The 24,099-nt window shown below is 37.0% G+C and overlaps 1 protein-coding gene across 5 annotated transcripts in view; it reads right to left on the bottom strand.

The window, feature by feature from the left end:
* LOC127855382 (serine/threonine-protein kinase tousled-like 2) overlaps positions 1-24,099 on the bottom strand; it is a 59,328-nt gene that overhangs the window by 21,313 nt on the left and 13,916 nt on the right. For 2 of the 5 annotated variants that reach the window (XM_052390891.1, XM_052390892.1), the window contains exons 4-13: positions 23,480-23,665; positions 22,958-23,039; positions 22,264-22,325; positions 18,351-18,428; positions 16,168-16,254; positions 15,095-15,148; positions 11,506-11,574; positions 10,242-10,352; positions 8,597-8,733; positions 7,773-7,910 (exon numbers count right to left, since the gene is read on the bottom strand). In XM_052390891.1, coding sequence (XP_052246851.1) covers positions 7,773-7,910; positions 8,597-8,733; positions 10,242-10,352; positions 11,506-11,574; positions 15,095-15,148; positions 16,168-16,254; positions 18,351-18,428; positions 22,264-22,325; positions 22,958-23,039; positions 23,480-23,665 — 1,004 coding nt within the window. The remainder of the gene's footprint in view (positions 1-7,772; positions 7,911-8,596; positions 8,734-10,241; positions 10,353-11,505; positions 11,575-15,094; positions 15,149-16,167; positions 16,255-18,350; positions 18,429-22,263; positions 22,326-22,957; positions 23,040-23,479; positions 23,666-24,099) is intronic. The other 3 variants (XM_052390893.1, XM_052390894.1, XM_052390895.1) reach the window with 3 other exon arrangements.

Here is a 24,099-nt window from a genome sequence, read left to right as displayed (position 1 = left end):
TGTTGGCACTTCAGAAAACGAAGATAAAAAGATGACAAGGTGGTCGGATTCCTCCAGTAAACAGCTTAGAGCAGCACATCAAAAAGTGGGGTGTGATTAATATATGCCCACAAAACAGACAGAGCTCTTAATTCATGCGGTCAGATCCTAAAAAGGAATGAATCCTTAGATAGGATAAGATTAACTTTCCTTAGTCTAGGTCTAACCCCGAGAAATAGAAGCCGCAGACACATCTCCCCCCCCCCTTTTTTGGGGAAATGAAGAGTGTCTTTGAGAACTTCGAATGGACTTCTGACTAACACAGCTGAGATAGAACTTCAAAGCCCTGATTGCCCAAAGAAGTTCATCCTCATCTTCATGACTACCAGTTTAAGAAAAACTTGGAAACTTGAAGGTAGAAGCCATATAGAGGACTTGATATTAAGCAAGGAATCCTGGCTGACACAACAAAGTGAAAACGACAATAGATCCTACTGGAATTGGTCGTATTCAACAGAAAAAGCATGAATTTCACTTCTCCGTATGGTAAAAGCCATAATAAGAAGGAAAACTGTCTTAAAATTATATTGGAACTGTTAATAAGCCTGATGAAAAAGGTTCATAGGGAGCTCATTAAGCATCCCAACATGTAACACAAGTCAAAACCGCTTAAGAAGGTAAAGGAACGAAAAACAGTGTTGACGTTCCATAGTTTGGATCAGTTCCAAAATAGGTAAGACAGCACAGAGTTGCGATGACTTACACAAAACAAGGTATACGAAAGCATAATCTCTATCCTTTGATGAAGAGAAGAACAAATTTCTTATCATCAAGAAAAAGATGAGAAAAACCTCTATGTATCTAGCCGAGTGATTAAGGTAATAACTATGCTCTCAAATACCCAGTAAAAAATGAATTTCCATAGAACCTTTATACAGTTCTGATGGAATTATCCTTGCACAAGTAACAAGGATTGAAATTCTAACAGAAAAACGTTCTTCTGTAGAGATAACTAAAAGTTATTAATGGCCAGACATGTAGTGGCACATGTTTGGATCAGTAAAAATATGTCTCTCTGAGATATGATATTTGACCTGTGAAGAAGTTTCCTGAAAATAATTGTACAGGAGACTTAAAAGGTCGTAGAACCATAATCCCATGGTTCATTAAGTATATTTCATGAAATTATGGCAAAAACTCAGTTATTGCAAAAACTCACCAAGAAGGCAAGATATTCCAGTTTATGTCAATGGACGAATGTATAACAATCGCACACCCTGCTTGATCGATTTCTGTGAACTGCATTATTGACGTTGTTCAGCATACCGGTATACACTGCGATATACGATCGCATAACGCTAATAACTAGCGTTTGATGATAAACAACATTCTTTGATATACTATGTACACCATGCAACTCGTCTGCAACTTCACTGCCGCGCATGCGCAATTACATTATTGAACCCAACGGAAAAATAATTCGAAAGAAAGAACTGCAGGACAAAACGTCCAACGGGGCGTTGAGACGACCTGGTATGAGAAAGACGATAGAGAAAACTTGTTGTTCTTGCAAAGAACGAATAAGTTCCTGATTTCCAGTTACAAGGAGTGATAATATGATCACCTCCGTGTCTGTAAGTAAACCACGACCGATGTGTGATAGTTGAAACCATCACAAAGGAATCGTGAAAATGTGTTGTAAATGAAAAACAGCTTTAAAGAATTTTCGCTTTTCAAGATGTAGATGTGCAGGTGATATTCGTAATTGAGAAAATCAAGATACGTTGTTCTATGTGATCGTCCATAACCTTCTCTGCTCACATCTGTATAAGATGTAAGGAAGGTTGTGGTAGAATAAACTACATTCTTGCCAAGATAATCTTCTAGTCTAGACACCACTGAATAGTGGTAAATAATGACAAAAAGATGGAAATCTGTGTCATTAAATAATCCCGAGATTAATACAATTATCTTAAAAATAAAGCTGAAACGGACGTAAGAAAAGACGTCTCAGCAGAAGGACCGGTGACCGGACCGGTGACCGGAACCATTTGTCAAGGATGGGTGGGCAAAGAAACCACGGCAAGCCGAACTTTCCCACTCCAAACACACTTGAAAATTGGTAGAATAGGACAGTGTTTAACACTTATAAGTTTATGACCTATCTACAGAATATAGCCTCTTCTTGAACCAATAACAGGCGCCTTTAAAATCCTGGATAATACAGGTCGCGAAGTCATCGATTTGCGAAGTACAGAAATATGATTGATAGTGGTACCTCCGGAATGGGAGGTGTGATGGCAGAAAAAGGTGAAAACCCTAGGGGTAACCTTAAGCGGGTCCACCCTTGCCGGTAGAATGCATGGAAGTCTTAAATTTTGACTTGATTAATCCATTTACTTCAAGACTTCTAACCGGGACGAATTCCAAAAGGAATACGACCAGTTATAGGAAGACGGCCTGTTATGGCCAGAAGTGTAATAGAAGAATAACTTTAAGATGAGGTCCCTCCAGATCCTAGGATCTAAGATCTGAGTTCAATAGGTCCTAAGCCATCTACAAGACTATAGCCGCTATGCGGTCAATCTGATAGGCAATCCTATGTATCAGAACTCTTGTTGATTCCAGTAGCTTGAAAATATGCACTGCCATAGGAGCAATAGAAAAGCAGAAGTCGATACAAATGTCGTCTTGCTAATCCTGCTAGCGTCATTAATGTGTCCCAACTGTTCCGTGACACTGACTGCAAAGTCTGTAGCCGACAGGTAAAGGCGGTTAAAACAATTCATCCTTCGGGTCTCGAACATAAATTAATAGAGGTCAAATAGTAATGTTCGACCTCAATGCTAGTCTCCGAGCCCACTTCAGCCGATCTATCTGCAAGGCCAGTAGTCTGCATGTAGCCGGTTGAGATAGAAGTACAAATAACAGATATAGCATGATTTGGTAACCGTCGCCAGTAGAACATCAGTATTGAAAAACACAAAAAGTCATGTAGATTGTTGAATCCATAAAATATAGTATTCAATACAATCATAGCCAGGGGTATACAACTATGTAATGTAGACGATACCCGTGATACTAAAAATTGACCGATGAAAACACAGTGGAATACCGGTAATTGGTAAGTGGTGACCGAACCGGACCGGTCAATGACCGGTAACTGTAGCCCGGTGAACGGACCAGTCATAATATGACCGGTGACGTTACCAGTTAAAGACCGAAAAATGGTGGAATCCATATGGTCTGTTATCAATGTCAAGCACTGCTCGGAAAAGAAGATCGTGCCAAAAAAAACAATCCGATGGTGATGAGACATCACTTATTCTGACCGATGATCAGTGATCGGTGATATGACCGATGAATGGTGACCGATGTCCGGTGATCGGGACCGGTATAATATAACTGCGTCAGAATGGAAATATCTGGTGCAGAAGAATGACCTTCCACGAAGTCATCTGATAATGTTAACCGGAAATCAACGGTAGATTATCAGTATTAATAGGCATAAGTGTCCTTGTAGTCGTAGTGCAGAAAAGAACAGCTTATCCCGAAGCCTGAATGTTAAACGAACTAGTGTTCGTATACAACTACGGCTCGGTGACTGCAACATGTGTGAATGCCATAAGAAGAACCATCACACGTGGAATGGAGACATGATATTCCTAAAGGAATAAAATGGAGAACGTTGTTATGACCAGTAGGTTCATTAACGCCTACGTGAGAAGTGGCGACATCCATATAACTTCGATGCCGAAATATTGTTCGGCTACGCTGGAAATATTGTCTTCTACAATATTGTCTCTGTGAGCATTGACATGATGGCTTACGAGCGTATCAACGCCGAGAACTGCTCGATGAAGGAGAGGTATGTTCGATAACTATCCAGTGGTGCTCAATGCAGTCCGCTGATGTCTACGTGAAGGTTGACGACGTCCTCGTTTCCTGCGATGTCGAGATCTGGATCGGCCGAGATGTGGATCGGCTGCGATGAGACCGAGATCTTCTAGAATAACGTCTCCGTGAGTGACGACGTGATCGCTAACGAGAGCCGCGACGATGAGAACTGCTCAACAAAGAAGAGCGTGTCCGATGTCTAATCCTTGATGAAGACGATGTATTCAACGAAGAATAGGAGAATAATTCAATGAAGAAGACCGAGTTCTTCTTCTTGACCGGTGACTGGTGTTATCGGTGGCAGGCCTAACTGATGACTGTTGACCGGTGACCGGAGCGGTGATCAATGACCGGACCGGTGCTCAATGACCGGACCCGTGACATGACCGGTGACCGGACTGGACTGATGACCGGACCGGTGATCAATGACCAGACCGGTGACATGACCGGTGACCGGACGGGACCGGTGACATGACCGGTGACCGGACCGGTGACTGGACCGGTGACATGACCGGTGACTGGACCGGTGACATGACCGGTGACATGACCGGCCGGTCAGACGTCGATCAATGGTCCGTGATCAACGTCCCCAATGACGTACCGGTCATATCATGACCAGTGTTGTCACCGGATAATGACCGTATGGCGGATTCCAAATGGTCCGGCATTGGTCGATGTCCTTGACCAATGCCATCGGGCAAAGACCGGCTGATGGGTGTCGCCATATGGTCTGATATTGACCGACTGTCTAAGAGACTTAGCATAGTACGCTCACGATCGTGCCCGATACCCGGTGACTGATACTGCAACTATCATCCATGATCTGCCAAGTCACCGGGTATTTATCCACTCTTGTTTCTGCGACCATCATGTAGTCGAATATATGAACAAGAGTTCCGCGGTCGGAGATGACCGCATTGAAGCCGGATTTTTTATTTAAATGACAGGAAAGTACCTTTCGTGTTTTTGTCAATGCAATACTTAAATTACTGAAATATTGTTCAAAGGTCAAAATGAAATGTAAGTACTTTTCAAGGCATGAGCAAACCTTGTGTTATGTTTTGAATGCATGCATATACATGAACAACAATAACATTTAAGGTCACAAATATGAACTTGAATTGACAATTAGGAAAGTTTGATCTCAATTTTTTTATTAGCAAATTAGTAACATATTGTTTGAAGTTTCCATCAATTTCATTATCAAATTGACCTTGACCTTCAAATGAATGACATTGAAATGACCAGTGGTCATCTTCTAGTACTGGCCAATCTTTGTTTCAAGTTTGAAGACTCTAGGTACAAGCATACCAAAGTTATAACATGAAATAAGAACTTTAACATTTTTACATTCAAGGTCACAGTGACCTTGACCTTCAAATGAATGACCTTGAAATGTCCAGTGGTTACTTACTAGTTCTGGCCAACCTTCATGTCAAGTTTCAAGACTCTAGGTCCAAGCATACCAAAGTTATAACAACTTTAACATTTTTACATTCAAGGTCACAGTGACCTTGACCTTCAAATGAATGACCTTGAAATGTCCAGTGGTTACTTACTAGTTCTGGCCAACCTTCATGTCAAGTTTCAAGACTCTAGGTCCAAGCATACCAAAGTTATAACAACTTTAACATTTTTATATTGAAGGTCACAGTGACCTTCACCTTCAAATGAATGACCTTGAAATGACCAGTGGTCATCTGTTAATCCTGGCCAACCTTCATGTCAAGTTTGAAGACTCTAGGTCCAAGCATACCAAAGTTATACCATGAAATAAGAACTTTAACATTTTTACATTCAAGGTCACAGTGACCTTGACCTTCAAATGAATGACCTTGAAATGACCAGTGGTTACTAACTAGTTATGGCCAACCTTCATGTCAAGTTTCAAGACTCTAGGTCCAAGCATACCAAAGTTATAACAACTTTAACATTTTTTATATTGAAGGTCACAGTGACCTTGACCTTCAAATGAATGACCTTGAAATGACCAGTGGTCATCTGTTAATCCTGGCCAACCTTCATGTCAAGTTTGAAGACTCTAGGTCCAAGCATACCAAAGTTATACCATGAAATAAGAACTTTAACATTTTTACATTCAAGGTCACAGTGACCTTGACCTTCAAATGAATGACCTTGAAATGACCAGTGGTTACTAACTAGTTATGGCCAACCTTCATGTCAAGTTTCAAGACTCTAGGTCCAAGCATACCAAAGTTATAACAACTTTAACATTTTTTATATTGAAGGTCACAGTGACCTTGACCTTCAAATGAATGACCTTGAAATGACCAGTGGTCATCTGCTAATCCTGGCCAACCTTCATGTCAAGTTTGAAGACTCTAGGTCCAAGCATACCAAAGTTATACCATGAAATAAGAACTTTAACATTTTCGAGCACGCCGCCCGCCCGCCCCCCCCGCCCCCCCGCCCGCCCGCCCACCCGACAACATCAATCTATAAGCCGAGATTTTTTCGAAAAAAATCCGGCTAAAAACAAGAGCAAAGCATATTCAACCATAAACTGGTCACAGACCAGATTATCATACGGCACATAAAATCATTATTTGACCATAATGAAAATTATAACAATACTGCCGTAGATCATAAATAAAACAAAAGTTTAATTCAAAACAGATGAAAAATAAAATGACGATCAATTAGATTGTCATACGGAACGTTAAAATCATTATTGCACACAATGGCAAATGATAAACAATCTGTCAATAGAAGAACACGCTATGCACGATCTCGTAACACATTAGAAGAACATGCTTTGCACGTTCTAGCAATGTATTAGAAGAGCACGTTTTGCACGTGGTCGTTCGCGCCTGAAAACACCCAGCATGGTAGAAATAAACCATTGTTCGATAAAAACAAGCATGGCTTACCTTTTACAAATGAAACAAAATCCATTAAATCCACACAAATTAATCCGAATGAGAAATAAAAAGATAAATAACACAATTTATCTATTCAAAACCCCAATCAACCAAGTGAAAAACAATATTTTAATTCAGAGCCTTAAAAGACACGTATACACCTGGTTGATCCGGAAAGAATATTGAGGGTTGGTTACCGATTTTTGGCTAGGTTGCATTGCACTATGTTTAACCTGGCCTGTATTACGGTATTGAGGTGGAGGATTCCCAGTTAAAATTCCGGATGAGTTATTTCCCCTTGGAAAGTATAAGCATACGATAACAGGTCAGTATTTATGACATTAAAACCACCTGGTGGACCGACCGACCGACATACCGACCGACATGTGCAAAGCAATATACCTCCTCTTCTTTGAAGGGGGGCATAAACATATTTTCAATGCTATTCATACACATCCCATATTTTACAAAATATCAAGTCACCTTAAAACATCCAGTTCACATTAATTTACATAGAACTTCACATGTATGTAGCCATGGCAGACTCTGACACAGCCTTTCTTATTTGAGCCTCATTCTGGGTAATCTGGGCTTAACCCTTTGCATGCTGGGAAATTTGTCGTCTGCTAAAATGTAGTCTGCTGAATCTCTAAAATTAGCATTTTCTTCGATTTTTTTCACAGAATACTATCAGAATAGCAAACAGTTTGGATCCTGATGAGACGCCACGTTCTGTGGCGTCTCATCTGGATCCAAACTGTTTGCAAAGGCCTTCAAAATTCGGTTCCTGCGTTGAAAGAGTTAATGCATGTATGTAAAGTGTCATCCCTGATTTGCCTGTGCAGCCTAGGCTGGATTTTTGCTAAGTAGAGACTTCTTTTAAACTCAAAACACCATACAAGTGGAAAAAGTGGTCCCTGCTTAGCCTGTGCAGACTGCACAGGCTAATCTGGGATGACACTACACACGCATTAAGCCCAGTTTTCACAGAACGAGGCTCAACTATTTTCTTACATTTTCTCCTGCAGAGTGCCAGGCTTGAGGAATCCATCTTTGGAGGTCTTGGTTTGCGTCGAGGTGGGTTTCCTCTTCAACAGCAGCTTGCGTTGCTTCTCAATATCCTCCCGCTCCTGGGCTATACGCTCCTGCTGTCTGGAAATATAGCAGCAAATGACTTCTGACAAGATTATCGTTAGAAAATGGGATAGGACAAACATGGTTTCATTAATATGTTAGTGGATCTGTGTATAATCAGATTCATATGCATATATTGCTTTATTATGTTTGTCATTCTGTGCAGTTTACTGTAACAGCATGCTACTTTAATGGAGACATAGCAAGGTAAATGTATTAATATTAATTAAAGAAAGTTAAATACACCAATTACCATTCAATGTGCTTGTTTATATGTTTATGTGTATATGTTTCTCTCTAAACCACTTAGTCACGTAACGTTTTTGCCCTTTTTACCTAAACTGTGCGTTAAAATGCCCCTTTTTAAAGTAATGCACCATGCCCCTTTTCCCTCCTGGGAAAAACACTAAATTGTATTAACCTTCTTTAATTGACCATCCGTCCTTAAACTAAAAATGTGTAACAAAAACTGATGCTACCGAATTTTAATTGCTAACATTTTATCCACCCAGTAATTAAAGGCGGTAAAAACACATTACCAGCGACAGACGAATGAAGAAGTGCAACGCTTAATGCCTCCCATTGGGTGGGGTCATAAAAACATAGCACTCTGCACCAAAATGAGAGCCCGATCTAAGAGGGGTGAAAAACATTCCAAATTATGTGAATTTACAAGTACTGCTGTAAAGCAATGAAACACGCACTTCGTCACATCATTGAAGGCCCAGCCGTCGACCCAGTTTTCTACAAAGGTTGCCCCTTGTCTCTGCGTCACAAACTGCCCAAGCCGCAAACGATTTTCCATACTTTTTTGCCGTGTTGTCTTCTTTTCTAAACAGCTCTGGAATTAAATAAAATACCCAAAAGTAGTTTTATGCAAAAGTAATCTATAATAACAAGTGAACATTTCTGTAACAAAGCTTCAATTCCATATATCAAGCAATAGTTAGTGATTTGGCCTGAACGACTTGCCACATGCATGCAAACTTGTCAGACTTTTTATCTTTCCATATCAGGGCTTCTTTTCAAGATTTGTGAATAGGGTCAGGCCTTCCATTTTAGAGAAAAGAATATTGTAAAACTGAAACTGAAACATGCGGAAAATAAATTCCATGGTTAATTAGTAATTAGGGCATATTGCAATCGTTTTTATTAAATTATGTTGCGGAAGAAGAAAATAAGACATGTGTCCATAGGACACAGATGCCTCCTCATTCCTCTTTAAGCCTCAAACTCTGCTTTAATAGAAAACTAGCTTTAAATGGCAAAATTTGGAATTTGACCAAAGTTGAAATTTGAGGTAATGAGTTGCATGATAAAGCAACACACATACGTGTCATTTGAGGTAATTTATATTAAAACTGGATAATGTTTCATCTTCTACAGGCTATTTTAAAGCCAAATGACCTTTGACCTCATTTGTGGTAAGCAATCTTTATAAAAAACATCATCAATGTCAAATAAACAATTTGGATAAGCGGTTTTATCACCAAATTTTAACTCTGAACTCTAAGCTTTACCTTAATTTTGAGGTAGGGAGACAATTGTTAAACAACACATCATTTTATGACGGATTGCATTTATTTTATTTTAGCTTGATTGCCTCGAAAACCTCAGGCTTATTGAAACGCTCTCTAGTCCGTTTCCTGGGCCTAGAACAGTACTTGGTGTCTTTGAGGAAGATCTAAAGAATGCTACACAAGTGGGGATCGAACCGTGACTTCGCGGTCACCATTGCATCTGGATTGCATTTGTGCCAAATTATTTCCAAAATCATCACTATATGGCTAACTTAAGGCTAAGACAGGAACTGCATAGCTGTTTTATTTCACAGCTTGATCTTTGACTTTCAGTTTAACCTTGACATTTGAGGTATGGACACAGCTGTTCCAGACATGTCATCTTATGATTCTTTACATGTGTGCCAAGTAATTTCAAAATCAATCAAAATATTGGCTGAACCAAAAAGTAAAGCCAAATTTGACCTTTAATCTCTAAGTGGGACACTGACCTTTGAGGAAGCATGACAGTGTTACACACAACTTGTCATCTTATGATGATGGAAATTTGTTCAAAGATATTTAAAAATCCATCAATATAGGCATCGTTATATCTGAGAATAAAAATTTCACATTAACGTACAGACAGACAGTGCAACTGCTACCGGTATATGCCACAATATTTGAAAGGGCTGCATACAAAACCTGCAGATCATAAACAAGGTGTTTAAAAATGTAATTTAAGCTTTACACAAATCAAAACAGGGACTCTTTTTCTTTCCTTTTTTTTCTTTTGTTCTTGTTTAAACATGATTTACATGTAGATAGGGAACAATATAATTTCACTAACCTTTTCTATCAGAAGTGTCTTGTTGACATTTAAGCATTTTTGTAAATTGTCTTTATGTTTCTCAATCAGTTTTTGCTGGGCTGTCAACTGTCTCCGCAACTCTTCATTTTGCTACAGAGGAAGCAAAAGTGTACATTGATAAAAATGATTTATTTAGTACATCAATTCTATAAAATAAAATACATCCTGCTTGCATATTACACCATTTTTTAAATTAATTTAAAACGTGATGTACATAATTTTCAGTTTATCATATTGTATTTTAGAATAAAAGCTTTGCTACGGAAAACAACAGTCCCAACCATGATTCCATGTGTATCATTTAAAATGGAGAAAGGCCAATACAACATTGCTTATATATGTTACGCTGTTTATTTGAATAAATTACACGCAAGTTCTAAGTACAGCAAACACATCGAGTGATGAATGCGAAACAGTAGCATCTGCAAACATTTCAGTATCACATATATGTACAGTAGTTTCACACACAAGAACCACAACATATACCGAATATTACGCTATTCAATTGTTCCATGTGTTTGTATCAGTCGAGTGGCTTGTGTGATGACGTATCTTACGAGAGGCAGAGCCTCGAGTGTGATACAAAATAGTGTAAGCCACGAGACTTATACAAACACTTGTAACAATTGACTTGCGTAATATTCCTTTTATTATATACAACTTTGAATCATTCACTTTAAAAAAATGAGTTTAAGCGTTCATAATTAACCAAGAATGCTTTTATAATTTTCCGCATTAAAAGTGACGTCATTAAAAGTAGTCCAGCTAGTATGGTAATACGGAATTGGAAAACTAGCGAGTAGCATAATACGGAGTTATTTCTGTGCAGTTGTATTTTACCGATTGATACAACTTGTATTTTTTGGGAATATAAAGCAGGTATATAATAAAATATCATATCTCACCTCCTACAAAAATTACCTAATCCGATTGGCTTAAGAGTGGTCACGTGCCCATGGTGTATTTTCAATACACCCTTAGTAATTTCCATACACCCGAGTTATCGAATAGTCAGTTGAAATATAATCATTACACAGTTAGTAACTGATGGTGTATGGAATATACACCCTCAGTACTTTCATACCATACGAGAGGGGTACTTTCATACCATACTCGAGCTTCCCTCTCTTATGGTATGAAATTACTGAGGGTGTATATCCAATACACCAACAGTTACTAACGGTGTAACTAATATTACAGCAAATTTATTTAAATGTCAATGAAAACTTTTTTAAGCACTGACCCGATTGAGCTCTTCAATTTTCTGATTCTTTTCTTCAATCTCATTGGACGTGCTCAACTCGACTTCAGTCTGAAAACGCAAAAACCCGTACACAATTGAAATTCTTGAAACCTATGTAATGTTCAGCAAATAATGTCTTATTTCCAAGAAATTACACCACATAACATTATTATGAAAACATGTAAAATAATATACATAGTTGTCACCCCATATTGGGTAAATTGAGCCCATATAGATAACATGCATACTGCAAAGCAAATCTTACACATTACACTAATGGAATAAAGCTTTGATACAGGAAAAATACCTAGGAAACATATTTTTTGGTACAAATTCCATTAAGAGGTTAAAAAAGAAACATGAATCACAAGTAAATTACACTTACATAAATTCATCAATACCTTTCAAATATCCCTTCACCACAGTCTAATTGACAATTTAAAGTTTTTTTGTACATGTATATGGCAACCAATATAACAGACAGGCACTGGGTATTTAAAGGTATTAACACACTTGACCTCATGTACATTTAACTAGAAAAGTTAACATTTTAATGTGTGTGTCCTTTTTTTATTCATGCAGTTAAGGCAAAACAAAGTTGTGAAATTAACTGAAACATATGATGTTGAGATCACATTGTTTAGGACATATACATTGAAATGTAAAAGCCCCAGTCCACAAAAAAACGATTCAATTCATGTCAGTTTCTTAGCAAGGAAATGTAAGCTTAATTCACAGCAAATTATTCTGCTTTCTAACAAGCACCGCATAACGGGTGCCACGCTCGGCTGCAAAAGCTTGTCAGAATTTTTTTAGAGGTCACAGTGACCTTGACCTTTGACCAAGTGACTGCGCCACTTTGAAATAAAATTTCTATTTATCATTTAGCAGGTATAGAAATCACCTCCCTTTAAAGCTTATTACTTCCCTTGGATTTTGTCCAATCCAACCGGGGGGGGGGGGGGGGGGGGGGGGGGGGGGGGTCTGTAGACAGTCAAAAATGACCAAGTCAGACATCACTGACAACCAAGACATGTGGTTTATCAAAGAGATCATAGCCAGAGTTTATCATGTATCTATGGACATAAGTCAACAGGTATGTAATGAACACTACTATTAACAACTAAGTACATGAAAGAAATGATAATTATATCATTTTAAAAAAACTTTGACAAATCAATCATTTGAGTTATAAACAATCAAAATAATAAATCTGTACAGTAACTGTCAAAATAATAAATCTGTACAGTAACTGTGAAAAGAACTTCAATTCTTGGTAAGGAAATATATAATATGAGATTTATAATTATATAAATTACTTCCCTTGAAAATAATTGTCAATAACAAATCTCTATTTTTAGTAGCAAATAATTAAAAGCCACTACCGTGACTGTAGATTCACCACTCAAAATGTGCAGCTCCATGAGATACACATGCATGCCAAATATATAAAGTGGCTATGTTCAATATTGAATAATTATCTCCCTTTAAAGCCTATAACTTCCCTTAAATGTGTATTTTTTACAGTAGACCTTGAAGAATGACCTTGACGTTGACCTTTTACCACAATGTGTTTGTCAGAAACACAATGCCGCCTACTGCACCACTTTGATTTATTTAACAAAAATATATACGTGGGCAGGTCAGATAACTATGTCCATTTAAAGCTTATTACTTTTCTTGACTTTGTTTTATCAACCCTAGACCTTGAAGCATGATGTTCACCTTGAAATTTTACCACTCAAAATGTGCAGCTCCATGGTTCATACAGGTCATGGTCAATAAAATTCCAGGACTTTTCAAGGACTTTTCCAGGACTTTTTTGGGTTTTTCAAGGAGTTTTTCAGATCACTCAAATACAAAATAAATGGCCATATTAACCATTCATAATACAATTTATTATAGATAACATAGTAAAAACCAGCTTAATTTATATAATTTTACCTTTAGCAAGAAGTTTCCTTCCTAGTTTCCATATATTACTGTGAACTTTAAAAAGCTAATCTGAATTTTCTGATGACTTGTATGATTGGTGAGTCATTAACAAGTTTAAGTGTCCACATTATTTCCGCTCTTAACACATTATCTTTCAAAACATAACTGTCTTAAGTCTGACATGGTCTCCTGTATGGTTGAGCGGGTGGGGAAGGAATCGAAAAGGTTCCTTATTATTTAAATCTGTATGAGTTAATTCATTTTCAGTTTTTGATGTTACACCCGTTGCACTTATGCCTTTAAAGAAAGAAAATATAGATTCATTTGCCTTGGTGACGTATATATTTTTCTTGTGTTTTTCACTTTTTGCGTGCGACTTCAGAGCACTCTCACCCATAGCATCGACATCGATGATCTTGTCACACAGGGAGCAAATACACTTATGCTTGTCTCCTTTAAATGTTCTTTACCACGATGAATAGTTAGCGTCTGTAAGCCATTTATTGGCAAACGTGCATTTGTTTGTATAACTTATCTCGAAAGGTGAACAACCTATCGCAGATAAATACAGGTTGTGACAATCGCTGTGCGGTAATGGATAAAACCTGTACTAACCGTGTAAATCGTCGCGTTCCTCGTGGTGTTGGGGTGGGGTTTTTTGCCGTTTTTATTTTATTTTATCGCTCTTTTGATGCAATTTTTAATTTTTTATTCTACATTCTATGAATTTATTAACCCAGAAAGTTATTTCCTCCATTTTATTATAAAATCAAGGACTTTTTTACAAAAGTCAAGTACTTTTTATTAGTAAACTCTGGGCAGCAAAATTCAATGACTTTTCCAGGACTAAGCACCAAATTCAAGGACTTTCAAGGGCCTGTGCGAACCATGAGCTTTATGAGATACACATGCATGCCAAATATCAAGTTGCTATCTTCAATATTTAAAAGTTATGGCCAATGTTAAGGTTTTAGCACGACGCCTACGGCGGACGACGAGCTGGCTATGACAATAGCTCGGGTTTTCTCTGAAAACAGCCGAGCTAAAAATCAAGATTAATTATTTTTATTTAAGAAAGCTATTGGTGCCAAAAGAACCTATACTTTACAGTACACTTGGCACCAAATGTTGTTTTATAATTAATTAAGTACAGGTGTAGCACACTCTGATACTATAGAAACCATACAAATTATAATCACCGATTCGTTCTTCTTAATTCCATTTCTATTTAGTTATTTGTAATATGGTCACAAAGATGTCCTTCAAAAAACAAGTCACAATATTAAAACTAGTGGACTAAGGCTTTAAACATGTTAAAATGAAAACAACTAAAAAGAGTAGTTGTGCTTTTAAGATGACATACATTTGATCCACTGTTATGCAACAACTTGAAGATTGCTGATAAAATAGTTACAAGAATCCACTTAAAATCAGTATTGACTATAAGCCATGAAATGTGAACAAAGGGCTAAAATGGTGGCAACAACAGGATAAACATACTTATTACTGGTACTTAAGCAAATTCCACATATGGCATGTCAAAATCTCAACCACTCTTTTTTTGGTGCTATGATCAAGCCAGTAGAAGGTATATACACGAATGAAAAAAACATGGAATTATGCCAAACTGACGTCTGAACACAAATGAATTTACTTGCTGATCTGCAGTCAGATATTGTCCACTTTGCAAATTCTCTTGCATACCATTCTACAAGAGAGAGAGACCAAAAAAATATATTTTACATATTTTACTAGGCATCACCTTTCCAAACTTTTAATAGCTAACATATTAAGGATTAATTGAACAGGCATGTGTTTTTTTGTTTTTTGTTTATAATTGTATTTTTAACATTTTAATATCATTTCTTAGCCAATTAAATATTTTGCCTTACACTGTTATATTCATAGCATAAACATTAAGTTTTTCTTCTATTATTTTATATATCTCTGCTACTAACTTGAGCATGTTATATCAAGAAGCATATATGTTACTGTTAGAAACAACATCAATTAATAAAAAATCATGAATAAGTAGACCCATGATAAGGGACATGAAAACTGTTAGAAAGAAAATCACTAGCAATATAGTCACTAAGCAATCAAATCAAATTTCAACTACTATAATATTTCTCAAAGAGATATTGTAGAAATACACTCTCATAGTGTAACTTAACCACAAGTATGTTGTCATGTATCTTCATCAAGGAACATAAAGAACCTTCATTTTGAAACTAATTTAAAATGTGTCAGTAATATCTTTCACATACAGCAATACTAATATTCCAAACAAATCTTAACTAATCGCACATGATGCTCATCAATATGCAATTGAGCTTTAAGCGTAAAGCTGACAGAAAAGTGCCACGCCACATCACTCTCTCTCTTTAACATTGTGCATAGTTTGTATTGTTATAACTATGCTTACATATGCTAAGCTCTTTAGTTTTCACTTCTATAAAAAAGCAGACACCGTTTGGTACAAGCCAAAAAAAGCCGATACTTCATTTCACAGACCTCGTGCATTGTGCTATTTGTCAAAACTTGATAAATATTTGGATTAATAGTGGAATCAGTTAGTGATTTGTACGTGCAGTTCTTGCCATTTCTTGTAAAGTCTATCATTTATCAATCATCGCCTTTATGGCATGTGGGAAATAGAAGCATGACTAAGGCAAAAGTACACAAGTTTCAGCCAAGCCAATTTCACTCATACACCCGGTCCCTTACCTGTACAGCCTTGGATAGGAGGTACATGGCTGGATAGCCGTGCATACTGTTGGAGTTGCTACTCTGTGGAGATGACGACATATAAGACTGAAACAGTTTAGGCCAAAAATGTCAACTGCGAAATGAAGCAATATTTCAAGAAATACTGTATGATTTTTTTAACAATTTATACAAGTCCCAAGACTAGAGATTTTTCAACCTAAAACTAAGTCTCAGCTAATATTAAGAATAATTTTTTCATTACACATATACCATTATGCTTCAATCACAACAATCGATGGATATGTTAACATTTTTGTAAAAACACACACAGTCCCTCTTTAAGCATGCTAAATACAAGAATATAAAGTCCATTGATAAGGGGAAAGCCAGATTGGTGTATCAGCCTCCCCTGCAAACATACTAACACCTCCTTCTGGATTTCCATCAAGGGACAATACTGTTCAATATTTATTCATAATTGTTATTTTTTAAGTCAATTTAAAAGAATTGAAACAACAATATACAGAGAATAAAATATTTTACTTTGTTGCAAAAGATGTTTCTTTAAGTTGCATGCTGTTATATAGTAAAAGTTCAAAAACTGACCTGAATCCACAACTGACACATAAAAGGAAAATCAATATAGAGTATTTTGCAAAGGTGGTGTTCTGATAATTTGTTAGGCTTTAAAGTAAAGCATGTATTTATTGTTTCTGTCACCATGCAGACATTTTCTACAAATTAATATATCCTTTTACTTAATAAATACACATCTTAATGCTGCACACTAACCAATTTAAAATAGCAATCATGTCAACATCTATGGCCTAAACAAACCTGTTTGTCAAAAAAGTACGAACAAGTTAAATTGAGAAATTTACAGACAAGTTGCAAAAATAATTTGCAGACAAAAGCCAAGCAAGCCAGTACAAGTCTTAATAGCAGTCTTCGAAATTAGCACACGCCCGATCGCCCGTGGCGAGTAAAATTACTGCCAGGCACATACAAAAATTCACGTTTGTGGCCCGCCGGGCATGTAAATTATTGAAGCCAATTGACAGTTTATAAAAAAAAATCGTAAGCGGTTCTTGATATTTGCAGATCTATCTTTCAATTTTGCGAACAAACACCTTGCCGTAAGTTGTAAAACAATGAAATTCGATTGGTTTAACAACACGCACCTGCTTGCACACGTCATCGTTATTGTTTTTTACCGATGCAGTTCGGTCACATTTGGTTCTTATCGACGGTTTCTCTAGACATTAATCGAGAAGATGCTTTTTGAATCGATCATTTCAATCAAGTAATACGCTTCCGTTTTTGTCAATGTCGACATAGAGGCAGTATCTTAGGTATGTTGATGGGGCTAAGCCCGATAAAGCACTTCCAAAATAGAAAATTGACAATGATTTAGAGAAAAAGGAAGCCAAGAAATGGTAAGAGGACACCAGAGAACGCTCTTTTCAAGAGCACTGGTGTGACGATCGACCGTCTTAGTGATTGATTAGATGTAATTGTATTCACTACTATTGAAACAAATGTTCTGCTTTACTATGTGTAGCATGTAAGTGTTAAAATGTTGTGATTTGTTATAATTTTGGTTAAAAAAGTTTGGGCATGTAAAAAATATGTTGGGCATGTAAAAATTCTTAAGAAACTGGCCCGACTGGCATGTAACTTTTCAAAGCTAATTTCGAAGACTGTAATAGAAACTATGTTATACAAGATTGGGTCACACCTTTTCCACAGTCACGACTCAGGATTGGAATTATCAAATTTGACCTGAATATACAGGCCCTGTTGTGATATCATAAATTGCAATTTTGAAGCTCCAGAATAAAGTATATTTGTCGACTTCTTAAATAATGACTTTGATCAGCAACCAGTTAATGAGGACAACCCTGGTTACACCCACTGGCAACTACACTGCACTGAAGGGGTGTAATGTCTGCCTAGGGACTGGAAGGTCACGGGTTCGATCCTAAGTGGGAGTTTCTTAAAACTCCCCAAAAGACATCAAGTTCTGGTTCTACCCAGGAACACAATCATGTGTTTAACTAAGCCTTACACTTTCGAAGCAATCAAGCTGAAATTAATAGGTCTTTCAAAGCAATCGAGCCAGAATAAATAGGTTTAAACTAACAACCAGTTAATGACGACAACCCTGGTCACACCCACTGGTAAACACACTGCATACTCACATATTGAACACCTTGTGGTGACGGAGATTTTGCCCCTACCTGGGACACACACTGACTACGACTAGGGGATTGACCAGTCTGAAACATAGCAGAGAACATATGAGCATTGGGAAAACTGGGCATTATGTATGTGCATAAAGTGTTGTCCCAGATTAGCCTGTGTCCTGACAGGCATTGTTCTAGGAAAACTGTCCTTATGCATGTGCGCAAAGTATTGTCCCACATTAGCCTATGCAGTCCTGACAGGTTTATATGCAACAACAATCTCTGTAAGGCTGGATTTTTGTTCTGAAGAGACTCCTTTCAACAAATAATTCCAAACAAGAGGGCCTGAACGGCCCAAAGTCGCTCACCTGAGATAACAAGATGTTATTGGGACAAATCTTCTAAGTTTCACGAAGATCGGAAAATAAATGTGGCCTCTAGAGTGTTAACAAGGTTTTACTATAGCCATATAAGGAAAAATGCCCCGCCCCCTGGCGGCCATGTTTTTCAACCAACCGGCATCATTTTTGAACTCGTCAAAGATCACGGGGTTTTTTTACTAAGAAAGTGACGCCGATATTCGGCGTCTTCCCCTACCAGAATTTTTCCCCTAAAAATACCATTTCCCCTCCAAAAATATAATTTTTCACCAAAATATAATATTTTACCCTCAAAGAAATGTTTTTTTTTTCTTTTGGGAAGTCCACACTTATCCAATTTGTACCATGTACAACGATCTCGCTCGCTCTCTCTCTCTCTGTCTCTCTCTCTCTCTCCCGACGAACACTCAAATCTGGGAATCCCAGTGATTCTATATATAGCTCTTAAATTACGTCATGGAAACCGGGCAACTAATCGTATTAATCATGTGACTATTTTACTGGATTCCGGTCTTGCGCGAGAAGGGTGTTTCGTCAATTAATTACCGAAAACCAGTCGAATTTTCATCCGGGTTATGTGAAAGCCAAGATATAAACTTTAAAACAGAAAAAAGTCTCACAATTGGCGTTCATACATGAACAAAAGAAAATGTACGGACTCGGAAAATATTAATTGCGTTGACGCATTTTTTAAGAATGAATCATCAAAAACGGTTGAAACCCAGCAGGATTAATAGGTACATGTAATCAACATCGATTAATACTGTCGGATTATTGTGAAAGTGAAAGTAGACAATCGACAGCTGCCGCACCTTTCCCTTCCAATACTGTAGCAGATCTAGATCATCAACCCATTCATCATGAAATTGGAATCATAATATTGACATCGTTCCCGGGCCCCAGTTGAAAACATTTCCCATTATTAGATCTACACCTGCAACTTTATTTAGGACTTTGAATTTAATATCATACTTGTTCATGTGTTTAAGAACAAAAAGGTCAGAGACATGCCTCTTTTTCTAAAAAAAAAACACCTGAAGTCTGTAGGTGAGTTATAGACATTGAAATGAACAGTTTTTATTTGTTCCCCAAATATGTCTCTTTCGCGCTCGATTTTCCCCTTTTTCCCAGCGTCTTCCCCTTTTTCTAAAAAAAAACCCTGAAGATATTATTGGGATGAATCTTCTGACCAAGTTTCATAAAGATCAGACAATAAATGTGGCCTCTAGAGTGTTAACAAGATTTTACTATAGCCATACATAGCCATATAAGGAAAAATGCCCCGCCCCTTGGCAGCCATGTTTTTCAAGCAAACGTAACCATTTTCGAACTCATCCAAGATATCATTAAAACCAATCTTCTGACCAAATTTCATGAAGATTGGACAATAAATGTGGCCTCTAGAGAGTGAACAAGGCAAATGTTGATGTCGCACAACGGACAACCAGTGTTTTTTTTCACTTATAGGGGAATGGTGGCAAGGCCCGTCCAAAGGGGAAAAATGCGTCGTTTTTTAGGAAAAGGGGAAAATTTAAAATTCACTTGTTTATATGTAATGATATTTATTATATTTATACACATGTTTGTATAAATATAATCTTTGTCCTTTTTCTTAAAATTAAAATATATATCAATGATTTTTTCAACATTTAAATTTCAGACAGTTCAGCCTTCATGCACAGTCTCAGTTTTCTTAGCCATTTTTGTCTAATTGGGATCTTTTAAATCGATAAAATGGCAAATTTGAGCATTTTTTATCAATAAAATGGACCAAAATGGAATGATTTTATTAACAATTATTGACACAATATAGATACATGATCAGGCCTTTTCTTTGCCATTTTGGGGATTTATGGGGATTTCTGGAGGGGATTTATTTTACAAAATGGGGGAAAAATATATACTCTTTTTTGAGGGGAATGGGGCCGAATATCGGCCCCGAAATTGCCATAAAAAAACACTGACAACGCACAACCCACTACGGACAAAAGGCGATCACAAAAGCTCACAATGAGCACGTTGTGCTCAGGTGAGCTAAAAAGCAGAAAGTGTCTCCCTTATTAACCTGTGTGGATGACACTTTGCTCATATGCATTAAGCCCAGTTGTCCGAGAACAGTGAAGAAGTGCACACTAATTACATACTACCATAACTTCACTGATTTAGTATCAAGCCAGGTTTGATTTGTGAAATATGAATGAATACCAAAGGTTTCAACTTTATTTACTAACATTTCTTTTCCATCGAACAATTTCAGTACTTTTTAAACTACCTTTTACCATGAAATCAGAATATTTCAGGCACATAAACTATAAGTAACTGTATCAACATTTTGTTATTGTAATGCAGGGTTCGCCAAAACCGTCGGTCCGCCGGTCCTGACCGGCAAATTTTTCTAAGGACCGACAAGTGATTTAAGATAATCGGTCCGACTGACCGACACAATCGGATGAAAAATGGTTTCAAAAAGATAACTCAAAGTGTATAATATGCTATTGGATTAAAAGAAGGTAAATGCTTTTTGTTCAACTTCTGTCAAAATCCTTTTTTTCTTACCTTCATTTTGATGTTTTGATGTTTAAAGTTGGATTAGAATTGACTATCACACGCGAGTTCAAAATCAACGGTCATTGTTTAAAAAGCAACCGAGTGCGTCCGCCATTTTATTTGTTCCATTTAATTTCTCCACAACAAAAACCGCATGAAAGAAAGTTTCAACAGGCATTTGTGAGCATTTCTGTTAAATAGTTTCATTATTATATTGTTCTGTGAAGGATATATTTTAATTTACACACCAACAATTTCTGAAATCAAAATTAGATTTTTCACCCGATGTACTATATTTCGGATATTTTAAAATTCGGACATAGGGATATTTACCGGTATGTTTTGATTTGTTGTTGATACATGTAGTTTGTAGCAATATGTTTTGTGTTATTTCAGACAACAAGAATGGATGGTGGTAATTATCATGGACCTTTCTATCAAGAAATAGGTGTGAAAGACATTCATTTAATTGAACCTGGAAATCAACCATCTCAGCTAAGAGAAAATATTTTAACAATACAGTTGGTGTTGTTTTAGAACTTGTGAAAACGGCTAATGAACATAAATTGAAGTCATTCAAAGTAGTGTGAATGGGTGTGTGCAATTAAGTCAAACTTGATTGGATGTCACCCTAACTTTTCAATAACACGGATTTTGTAGAGCTGTGCAGGCTAAAAAACAGTTTGACAAAAGAAGTCTAAAAAGAATACCTTTGGTTTATTATTAATATAATAATTGTTTAATTATATCGACTTTGGACATGTTTTTATTGTATTTTAATGTGATCAAAACCAATAAACATCAAAAAGGTACTCTCTTTTGTTGTGTTTTGCTGTTATAGTTTAGTCGGACAGTGGGACTGACAGAAACTGATTCGGACTGACAAAAATTTCAAGTCTGTCAGTCCAAATGACTGACAGATTTTTCAAGTTTTGGCGAACCCTGTAATGTATGGTAATTTAAACCTAAGTTACCTAATTAACTTAACATTTCATCCTTACCTTATTGAAATAATCGTTTATCTTCTTCCCGTTTGCCTCTGGTCTTGTCTTTGCAGCAAGCACTGTAAACAATGTAGAGCTTTGGATTACAGTTTTTTACCATCAGTGAAACATTATACTTCTCTAAGTTTTGCACTATTATGAATTGAATCTCAGTGAAGATTCAGCAAATTAAAATAACTTTAATTTTATCTTAAACATTAAGAAGAACAAAAAGCCGTCATTTTTATTTTTACAACAATAATTTATATATATAACATATGTGCAATTTAACCAAACCATGGTAATGATCGATTATACTTAATCAACTTAGACCCTAATGACATAGCATAATGCACCAAATAGTAATCCTCTGGATTGTCTAATATTAACAAGTCACGCAGGGCTCAGCCTACGATCACATTTGAGGGAGAAGTGACTTCACTTATTTTATTCCCTTCATTACACCACATCCATCATCATTTTGATCAATCAGAAACAGCTCACACTTTACAATTTTAGAGGAATAAAGTCTTAATGTTGTGTTATTATTGTATTTTACTGAATTTACTAAATGTACTATCATTAAATTTCTGGTGCAAAGAAAATCTCAAAAGGAGAAGTCACTTCTCCTTCATGTAATTAGAGAGAGAAGTTAATATGTCTAGAGAGAAGTTATCTCCTAATGGCTGAGCCCTGAAGTGTGCAAACTTACGGCCGTCTGGGTTGCTATCACTGTTGGTTGGTTTTCGTTTTCGTTTCCTTTCTGAAGGTGTTCTCTTTTCTGGAGTGTGAATCTGAAATATACAGACAGTGAAGCAGGACAATTGATACAACTGAACTACGCTCTAGTAAAATGGGGCTTAATGCATGAACATTAAGTGTCGCCCCAGATTAGCCTGAGCAGTCCAAACAGGCTATAAAAGTACAGCACTTTTTGCTTCCATGGAAATTTCACATTATCAAATTACCAAAACTCTACGCCGTTTAAGCACTTTTAGCAGACAAAATAGCATCAAGCTCAAAGCCTCATACAGCACAATAACAAGTCCTACATAACCTGATGTTGCCATAGCGTAGTGGATCTGGTGACAAACTAGCAACCCAGACGTCACAAGTTTGATTCTGAGTGGGAGCGTGCTTTAGATCTCTCCCATTTAGATCTCTGTAGCTTTAAGCTTACGATGCAATCGAGCTACAGTAAGTAAGTCAATAAATAAATTAAAACTAAACAAACCAGTCCTATTTCTTGGTCCTCCTTATCAATGGAGCCTGCACTGAGGTTGCTGTTGTTGTCGCCAGCTGCCTGCATAGGAAGTTGCAGACCAACTTGAACACCACCAACTATGCCACCTACAACTCCACCCACCACTCCAGCGCTCATAGAACCCTGCAAACTAGTTGGCTGGTTCAGGGGCTGAAACTGAGGTCAAATGCAGGTGACAAGTCATGAACAAGGGCTGTTTGTAAAACATGCATGCCCCCCAAATGGGCTGTCAGTTGTAGTGGCAGACATTGTGTGAATACGTTTTTTGTCACTGTGACCTTGACCTTTGACCTAGTGACCTGAAAATCAATAGGTTTTCGCGCACCGAAAAACAAACAAGGGACAAAATTGTCACAAAACCAGGTTTTCATTGTGAAAAAAAATCTGATAAAGGGAGAAAACTCAAACTGAACTTTTGAAATGAACAAACAAAATTAACCCCCTTTGTAAGTTTTTTTTTTAAATCTATTTTTAGTCGTGGCGACCTTGACATTGGAGATATTGACGTGATTCTTTCGTGCGCCACACCGTCCCATGATGGTGAACAAATGTGCCAAATGATTTTAAAATCTCACAATGAATGACATAGT

This window comes from Dreissena polymorpha, chromosome 13 (genome assembly GCF_020536995.1).
Source record: "Dreissena polymorpha isolate Duluth1 chromosome 13, UMN_Dpol_1.0, whole genome shotgun sequence".
NCBI lineage: Eukaryota > Metazoa > Mollusca > Bivalvia > Myida > Dreissenidae > Dreissena > Dreissena polymorpha.
The sequence above is the reverse complement of the archived record's forward strand: the minus strand, read 5'-3'. Positions and strand labels throughout refer to the sequence as shown.